This window comes from Eptatretus burgeri, chromosome 5 (genome assembly GCF_056783735.1).
Source record: "Eptatretus burgeri isolate ZD-2024b chromosome 5, Ebu_testis_v1, whole genome shotgun sequence".
Classification (NCBI taxonomy): Eukaryota; Metazoa; Chordata; class Myxini; order Myxiniformes; family Myxinidae; genus Eptatretus; species Eptatretus burgeri.
This window is the reverse complement of record NC_140965.1, coordinates 112,366,500-112,376,498: the sequence shown is the minus strand read 5'-3', so window position 1 is coordinate 112,376,498 and position 9,999 is coordinate 112,366,500. Positions and strand designations below refer to the sequence as shown.

General features: G+C 42.2%; 1 protein-coding gene across 3 annotated transcripts in view; it reads left to right on the top strand.

Moving 5' to 3' along the window:
- The window catches only part of LOC147027167 (CUB and sushi domain-containing protein 3-like), a 1,179,270-nt gene that overhangs the window by 464,608 nt on the left and 704,663 nt on the right, over nt 1-9,999 (top strand). For all 3 annotated transcript variants that reach the window (XM_085883358.1, XM_085883359.1, XM_085883360.1), the window contains 4 exons: nt 819-1,001; nt 1,190-1,552; nt 1,716-1,919; nt 6,512-6,650. In XM_085883358.1, the coding sequence (XP_085739484.1) occupies nt 819-1,001; nt 1,190-1,552; nt 1,716-1,919; nt 6,512-6,650 (889 nt within the window). The remainder of the gene's footprint in view (nt 1-818; nt 1,002-1,189; nt 1,553-1,715; nt 1,920-6,511; nt 6,651-9,999) is intronic.

Below are 9,999 nucleotides of genomic sequence, written 5' to 3'. Positions count from 1 at the left end.
ACTTTTCTTTTCTCCATACTTTACTTTTCTTTTCTTCTCAAGTTCTTCTTCTCACCTTCTTCTCCCCTGATTTGAATGATGGCCTTGTCTCCCTTGTGTAAGTAAGATTGTATAAGAAAGAATACGTGTGTGGATAAATCTGTTCTTATGTGCCTTTTGCTTTCTTGCCTGTAGATACTTGCTTTTAAATGATTGCTTGTGTAAATCAATCAATAATTGTTTGTTATTATTTCCATTCTTTCTTGGTTGTCTTTTCATTAATTTGTCCATCAGAGTGTCCAATTAGAGTTAGACAGGAAGTTATACCCCACCTGATTTGCTCTGTTAGCTGGTGCTGCACCTATCTCTTCCGCTCGGCAGATTACCAGGTGTGATGCTGAGGGTATGGCCTCTAATGAGGTTGCTGTGCCAATGAAAAGGTATCGTGGAAACATCGAAGCATAACTCTGTGAGGCAGGTACTCTAAGTCAAGCAGCTACGGCTGTGTAGTGTAAGAACTACAGCCTGTTTGACCGCGGAGTTATCTGTGGTCGGCAGCCTCAGGACCAGGTGGTCAGGAGAAACTCGGGTACTTCCCCTCGTGACGAGTCCCAAACCCCGGGCCATAACTATATATATATATATATATATATATATATATATATATATATATATATATATATATATATATATATATATATATATATATATATATATATATATATATATATTTCCCAACCAATAGAGAGATGATTTGAAATGAACTTTGAACAGCATAAGTCTTTGCATTGTGTGTCATTTTATGTGTCTGAGTAATGTGAGATATTCTTTTTGGGCAGAGATCGAAGACAACACATGTGGTGATCCTGGGATTCTAGAGCATGGCCGGAGGGAGGGGAAAAGCTTTACTCATGGATCAGTACTCAGCTTTGAGTGCAACAATGCCTTTGAGCTTGTTGGACCCAAGGCTATACACTGCCAAAATGATAACCAGTGGACTGAGAATATACCACGCTGCATCTGTACGTAGCATCACCTACTTATACCGAAATTGACACTAATTTTAACAGTTTCTCATGATTGGAAGTCTCACATTTAACAATGGAAGTCTCATTATTAATGCGAGTTACTGTCCTGGTTCAAGTTACAGCTCCTTCACAGTCACTAAATTGTACAGTAATCTGATCTTTCATTCTTTTGCTGTGTTCAGCATCCTGTTTCTTCAACTACACTGCATTGGCTGGTGAAGTGCTTTCACCAAATTACCCTTCTGCATATGATGGGGACCTTCATTGTACTTGGATGATCATTGCTGCACCTGAAGGACGTATTCACCTCACCTTTGTGGACCTCGATCTTGAGCTGCACTTTGACTTCCTGACAGTGCGTGATGGACTTTCACCTGATGCACCCTCTCTGGGAACATTCACAGGCACTCGCTTGGCTCCTGGGACCAGACCGGGGGCTGCGGGTTTGCCTGGATCACTTGTGAGTGGGCCTGGTGGTTTGCTACGCCTGGAGTTCCACAGTGACCACTCGGTGGCAGGCCGAGGTTTCAACATTTCCTACTCGAGTGGGTCTTATGTTTTCTTGTTGTTTAGTTTTCGTGCAGATTTTGTCTTTCTGCTCTTACCTGTTTTTCATTGTTGTTTTTTTGTCTGTCCACTTGGTGTTATTCTTTTTGCCCACTTTTGGTAATGTGCTCCATCATGGGCTTCTTCCATTTCTTTTTCCAGCGTTTGGCCTCGGAGACTGCCCAGATCCCGGCATCCCCATTGGTGGATATCGACAAGGTGACCGTTTTCGTCCTGGTGATAGTACGATGTTTTCATGTCGACCCGGCCTGCAACTCCACGGAGCACAAACTCTCACTTGTCAAGAAATTGGACCCCAAGGAGAACGCCGTGCTCATTGGAGCGAGCCTGTACCCAGCTGCCAAGGTTTTTTTTCTCATTCGAGGCAAATTTTCATTTGTGGAAATGAGTCGAAATTGTTTTCCTTTTTAATATAATCATCTTGGTTATTTCTTCTCTGTTGATGTAATTATGCATTTTTTCTTGAAGGTAAATAATCTATTGTGCTTTGTATTTTTGCACTATTTTGGCAATTAGTGATCAATAGGAACAATGAACATATGGGTGCACACACACTCACACTCACACACACACACACATGTTTTTACGTGGTCATGCATGCCAGTCTAATTTCCCCAGATGAAGACTGGACGATTGTCTTTCATGTATTTCCTTTCTCAATGGTCTCCAACTATCTGCTCGGATTTTTACAATTCTTTTTATTTTTCAAAATTATATTTTTGCCAACATTAAATGAATGCTAAATACATACTTATTTTCCCTCTCCTCTACCTGCTGACCTCCAGACCACCTTTTATCTGGCACTTCTTTCCTCATGCTGTTGCAGTACACCCATGTTTCCTTGTCAGCCTGTTTCCCTTCACCCCACTGCCTGTCTGTTAACCCTTCACTTCCTGCTCTACTCTTTCACGAGCCTTGACATTCCGTAGAAGAGGAAGAAAACGTCCCGTCTTGTCACAGCTGTGATTCTATTAATCTTTTGCTTCTATTCCCAGCTCTCTGAGTACTTTGTAGAGACCTGATTTGTTTTGCATCAGGCAATATCTCACTGTATTTTATGCTACCCTGTATCTAAACCTCACTTGACTTGATACTGCTCTTCAGTTGTTGTTTCTTTGCTGCAAAATCCAGACCAAGCTGAGGTTCCACAAACTGGGAAATTTTTGGATGTGATTTCCTTTTTCTTGTTTGAATGACATTTTTGCATTCTGCTTGGCTTTCTGCTGGAATCACATATTTCAATACTGTCCGCAAGACCTCTTCAATCTCGCTTGCACGTTCAGTTCCAGCATAACAAAGTATACATTGTTCCAGCATACAACAATGCATCACACTTGTATTTTTCAAATGTTTTTTTTTTAAAATAATAATTGTATTTTGTGACAATCCGAAGTTCTGGGAAAACATTTTGTTCATGTAAACATTGTACTTGTTGAACTTTTATTCAATATTAATGTAATCTGTGAGGTTTGTGTTTTTCTGTGATATTTTCTGTTTCTCATATTTCAAAACTGTTTCTTGTGCAAGTCATTGTATCAGTAGTTTATTTCGATGAGGGGAAATCCTGCTTTCTGAAATGACGTATGAATGCTAATGAAGCCTCAAACACACGCGCTGTGTGTCTGTACCTCGACTCACTTCTGCGAGACGGAGCTCTTTTAACTTGCCTTTGCTCGGGTGAAATCTGAAACTAAAATAGTCTTTTAACATAATTTTCAGCATTTAAAGAAAGTGGCAATTTCAAAATGGTTTGCCATAATTGTTGTGTTTCTGGATGGAAAGCTGACTCGTAGAAATATATGGGGATGAGAGGTGTCGGGGATTTTAAACTTCCCCTTTGCAGTCACAAGCCCCAGATATGTCCTTCCCATCAGTGTTGAGAAGCACCCAAGCCAGATACTTCTTCCAATTATTTTGTTGTGCAGAGGCACATCCCAGCTTTCTTTCAGGTACTTTTCCAAGTATTTTCTGCTTCTGTTAGAAGCTTAGTGAACCATTTTAGGTCACAATCCTTCTCGCAATTGCACAACAACTTCACATGCCCCAAAGATCACTGTTTTTAGAGGTTTCTCCACATGCGTGCTGAACATTCTGTGGCAGATTACGTCATTTTGAAAGTCCTGTATTCTGAACAACTTTTATACAGTTTCCAAGGCATTATTTTGTTTAGTTCAAAAAATTTCAACTATTCTTTCTGTAACGTGTGCTCAATTGCCACCTATAGAGTCTGTTCCAACCAAAGGCATGAAAATTATTATTAACTAGCAAAAGCACCCGGCATTGCGAGGAAACTCCAGTCCCTCCTCCCACCCCTTCCACTCCCTCATCCCACCTAAACCCCCTCCCTTCAGACTCCCATCCCACCCCTTCACATCCCTCCTCCCACCTTCTTAAAGGGTCTTCAAGGATGTGTAGGTAGGGTCTTATGAGTGTTTGGTTTCTGACTTCAGGGTCTTTGGGGTCTTCAGGTCTCTTGAGAGAGGAGTCTGAAGTGAAGACCCACTGGCTCGGTTACTTTGAGTGGCTGTACCATGCTGACCCACCAGCTGTTGTGTTGGATGTCAGGGATGGTACTTTCCCAATTGCTGACCCTCCAATCAACTGTGATCCACCTTCTTTTGTGGAAACCCAGGCCGTGGTGAACCGGTGAAGATGGGGGTAAAGCTCCTGGGATCTGTGGCATCCATACCGATCTTCTCAAGGCTGGTGGAAATGCTGTACTCCTGTCGTTACATGCAGTTCTGTGCTCTGCCCGGAACACAAGCGTCATCCCAACTGACTGGAAGAGGGGCCTTATTCTCCCTCTCTGGAAAGAGAAGGGTGATCACCAGGACTACAAGAACTACTGAGGGGTGATGCTGCTCTCAGTGCCAGGCAAGGTCTTTTCTAGAATAATTATCGAGAGGGTTTGCCACCATCTGCTGAGCACCAGTGCCCAGAGCAGTCAGGCTTTACACCAAAGAGGTCAACGACTGACCGTATCCTTGCTCTTCGGGTCCTCACCAAACGCAGACGAGAGTTTCAGCATTAGCTGCTTGCAGCCTATGTTGATCTTTGCAAAGCATTTGATTCAGTGAATCGGGATGCCCACCGGAGGATTCCTGTTCTTCTTGGGGTGCCACCAAAACCGATCAATCTGATGTCTGAAATATACTCTGGAACTAAGAGGGCTGTTAAATGTGGTGGTTCCATCTCTGACTTATTTCCAGTTGTTGCTGAAGTTCCTCATGGGTGTGTACTGGCTTTTCATAACCCACACTTTTCAGCACTTGTATGGACTGGTTTCTGGGGAGGATGTCGGAGAGATCATGCTGCATTGCATCGTTTGGGAATGTGCAAATCTATGACCTTGATTTCATAGATGATGCAGTCAGCTTTGCCAAGACTCTGGATCTCCTTTTCGGGACCCTCAAGGTGCTGAATGAGGAGTCAGAGCCACTGGGATTATGGGTTTCCTGGATCAAAACTATGATCTAGGTTTTCAATGACATATTGTATGCTGCAATCTTGTCTTTACCTGTTTGTGGTGAGGACGTTGAGGTCACGGTGAGATTCACTGACCTGGCAGTGATATTCATGTGTCTGCTGGCTGTGATCCAGAGGTCATTAGACATCTGGGTCGGGCCTGGGGAGTCATCGATTCACTGGATCATGTGGTATGATTGGTACCTGTGCAGGAGGATGAAAGTTGGAGTCTTCAGGTCCTTGGTGCTTCCAGGGTTGCTCTATGTATGTGAGACTTGGAGTCTGACCAGGGAGCTGAGATGGAAACTTCATTCCTTTGGTACCAGGTCTCTTCGGATAACCCTTGGCTGTCGCTGGTCAGACTTTGTCTTAAATGAGATTTGCTTCCTGCATAGTACGTGAGCATCAGCTCTGGCTGAAGGGACACGTGCCTCGTTTTCCTGATGCTGATCCTGCTCATTAGATTCTCTTAGCGAGGGAGCTTCATGAGTGGAGGAAGGAAATGGGCTGAGCACATGTCTCGTGTTTGCAGCAGGTTGATCAGCATCTCAAGAAGATGGGGATGGCCAGGCATCTGTCTGTGGGATGGCCAGACGGAGGCCCCTGTAGTACCAGCAGAAATTGGATGCAGCAGCGCGCTGCTCCAGTGCATGCTGCCATACCTGACCTGACCTGACCTGACAGGGTCTTAAAGGGTCTTTGGGGTCTAAAGGCTCTCCAGGGTCTTTAAAGGTTGAGGTGGTGGATAAAAATACCCTCAGGGCAATCCCTGGGTCAGACTTGCTCTGTTTGCCAAATTTGGTGGTTGTTAGCCCAGCAGTCTTTGCAAAAAACATGAACATACAAACAGATAGACAGACAGACAGATAGATGACAAATTTTATTTATTCGATGATCCTGAGGATTTTCGGAACAAAGATCTTCTTTTATCCTGAAGCTTATTTTGGATGCTTGACCTATCGCTTTATAGTCAGCTGGTTTGTCGCTCTTCTTCCTTGATTATAAACATCACTGGCCCATTGTCTACTGTTTTGGGAAATGCACACTCGAATGTTTTTCTCCCACTCTCTTGTGTTACAAAGCGCTTGCAATGCAATTCTTTCCTCTTCCCACTTTGGACATCTCCATTCTCCACGACTATTGATCCAAACTGCTTCTCGGGACTCATTTCTGCGTCAACCTCTGCGATGAGTGTTTACACCTCAAAACGTTGCCCGTGATGAAAGCCACTCTGTGGCTGAAGTGTTGGACATTTTGAGACTTATCCCCATTTTATATTTTTTTCGGCAAACTCCACGAGTTAGTTATGCTTTTGCATTTTCCTTGTAACAATTTTTATTTGCTTGTTCTTTTGCATTCTCAAATGTACTCTTTTAAGGACACTTTAGCATTGCGATGCATTTATTGACACAATTTATTATATCAAGGTTTCTGAGCAAATCTCGCTCTCCTTTCCTTTGCATCCCTCGAAGCTTCATGTGGAGGTCACCTGACTGGTTCCCATGGTGTGCTGTACTCACCGGGATGGCCAGCTGTTTATCCAAACTCTGCCACCTGTCAGTGGACCATTGATGTCGATGAGGCAAGCACCATCAAATTGACCTTTGAAAGGTTGGTGACCTTGTTTGATTGCCATTCATGTTATAACACGATATTTTCATCCAATGAGTTCATTAAACTTTTTCTTGATGAGTGATATTTAAGATTAGCAGTGATTTGATGCATCCAGGACTGTTTCAAGAAGATGATAATGAGCTTGTGAGTACATGCCTACTTTAATCTACACAGTGACATGATTTATGAAATCAAGAGGACGTTTATTTTATTAAGTTATGAGAACCTTCTTGGGAAGCAAAGCGTTTTGGCTGTTCATCCTTCGTTGGAGGTAACCCTCTTTTGCTCCGATCAAGGTTTAACACCTGAACCGTCAGCTTCTCTTTGACTCCCATTGTGGTTTGAATACCCCAATCCTGTTGATTTTAACCATTGTTTTACCTGCTCGCCTGAAGGACTAGTTCTTCAGTTTACATGGAGAGACATAGCTTTGCTCCCAGAGATGATGGAATGGCCATCATAGTGCACATAAATGAGAAGAAGCAGACAGCGCAGTTAATAAATTTTTATTTTTATTTTTACAATCATGGCACAGTCAATACAATAATTCCAAACAAGCTTCACAGGGAATTCTAGACAAATTCTCAACGAGGGAAGTTGCATTCAAATCTCATATGACCAATGTTGCTGTGTTAATGGTCTGACTAAAACATTGTCGTGTTATTGGCTTTAATTCGGAATTCTGATTATTTTGAGCAAACACAAATTGATGGATATACAACAGGAAATAACATCAAGAGAAATAAATATAAGAGAATGCGCTTGCACGCGCATTCAGGAATGTATTGTGCATGCACGTGCCAGGAATTTAATGTCATGTTTCCTTCACAAATATAAAAGTTGTGCTTGCATCTCGTTGACAGTTTATTGAATTAAGTTACTATTTGTAATTGGCATAGCCTTTGACTGCTGTGTACAGATGAGCATCACTTTCGTGAACATGTAGCAGGGATACTCGTGAACCGATGAATGTTATCGTCTGAGATTTGTGAGATGCATAAGACACGTGAGACTGACGTGTTCACCAAGACTGACTGACTGACCGCAGATCCAGGAGGCCTCTGCTAATGATATGAAATGAATAACTGCAGGAAGGTCACAGTGGCTGTGCTTTAAATCTCCTTCGGCGCAGACTTGCTCATCCGTCTCTTTTCACCTTCATCCCATGCGTTTCTGCTCTGGGACTCCGACTCGGGCTTGCCGGCAAAACCACGGCATGCCTGTAACTCACTGCAGTCCACTCCATAAAAGGGTAATTTGCTAAGCCTGCGGCCATGGAAGTTCTTTCCCAACTCAGATGCGAGGTTCAGGTCTTCCATTCTTTTTTTTTCCTTTTTCTTTTTTGAACGTGTGACCGACTAAGATAATAAAATCTCAGTGGCATAATATTGAATTTTTTTTTAATCTTTGCTTGACTACTGATAAATTCTATTTTATTTCCTCTTGTCAGACAGTTCTCATAGAAGAAGATGCTATTCAGTTCTGAAAGCTCCCATGGATAAATAGAAAGATGTTGAGAAAGTAGTATGACAACGTAGCACACTAACTATCCAGTTCTTGAGGTGTCATTGATTGTCTTCAATTGTAATGATTAGTAGTTCAAAGTAAGGAGAATATAGGACTGGTCAGAAATCTTCCAGTTTTGAAAATGCAATATGTGGATTGCCCTTTGGTGCATTGACAAGAATCTAGACTATAAAGTGTATTTGTTTGTTTGACAACTCCTACTGCAGCTTTTGCCTGATCCTGGCAAAACTTGATGTACACACTCAGGGGCCCCTTCGTGGGGAGTCCTGAGTAAGGAGTTGGACTCGTGATTCGCCTGGGACAAATTTTCCTCCCAAATCTTGGAGGCTTTACCTTTTAACCTCGGTAACATACAAGCAATCACGTTTTCCTTTGTCCTCGTCAATGTTTTTCAAGCAATTGATTATTTTATATGACTTGGTGTGCTTTACAAAGGTTATATGGTTTCTCTTTATGAGTTTCAAACCAAAATACATTTGATAACACCCATTTTCCAAGCCGTTCACCACATTAATGTGTTTTCTCAATTACCTAGCCAAATTTTTAGCTCACCTCCAACGTAGTTCTGGAGAGTTTATGAGATGGTGCGTCGTCCGTCTGTCTGTCCACAAATACTTGCAACTTCTTCTCTCAAACAACACATATGATTTTGATGAAACTTCACCACAATGTTCATCACCCATGATGTACCAAAGCTTGTTCACACCATTAAAATAAATCTGGGTGTAAGGGAATCTACAGGGGGTTGCCCCCCCAAAAGAGGTATTTTCTTACTTCTCAGAAATTACACAAACAATTCTGATGAAACTTGACCACCATTTTCATCACCCATGATGTACCAAAGACTGTTCATACCATTTAAAAAAATCTGGGTCGAAGGGGTTCAATGGGGTGGAGGTGTTCCCTCCTCAAAATATGCATTTTATTTCTTCTCAGAAACTACACAAACAATTGTCATGAAACTGGACCACCACCTTCATCACCCATGATGTACTAAAGTATGTTCACGACATGAAAAAAATTGGGATCTTAGGGGTTCTACACAGGGGTTGTCCCCAAAATATATATTTTCTTTCCTCTCTCAAACCACACACACAATTTCAATTGAATTGACCACAATCTTTATCATCCATGATGTACTTATGATTGTTAACGGCATTAAAAAAAGTGTGTGTGTGTGTGTGTGTGTGTGTGTGTGTGTGTGTGTGTGTGTGTGTGTGTGTGTGTGTGTGTGTGTGTGTGTGTGTGTGTGTGTGTGTGTGTGTGTGTGTGTGTGTGTGTGTGTGTGTGTGTCCTTGATTGGTATCTACATATGTGGGTTTCAGAATGTGGAATAGAGTCCTCCCAAGGAAGGCTCAAAGTATCCACCTTCATTTCGGTAAGGGGTCACGATTCATGGACCAAGCTGTGATGTTTTGTGCCCTGGGCTCTCTTCAGGATCGTCACTGAGCCCCAACTGTAGTCCGTTTGTAATCCTATTCCCAGGGATGGTTTTTAATATCTCTATGAGGTTCTTTATCATAATTCCTGTAGCTTCAACTATCACTGGTACAACTTTGGCATTGTTCAGCTTCCAGGATCTTCTCACTTCATTCTTGAGGTCTTGTTATTTGGTCATTTTCTTGATTTCTGCATCGTTTAGTCCAAAATCACTGGCATTGACACCTCAATCAGCAATGCCTTCTTCTCTTTTTTGTCCCTAAGTGTGATATCTGGTCGCAACACTTTGTTTTTGATGTTTACGCTAAATGGGATCATTAGGTCGTATGTTAGCAGTACTTCAATGTTTTCAGTGATTACTTTTGGTTCATTTTCCCAC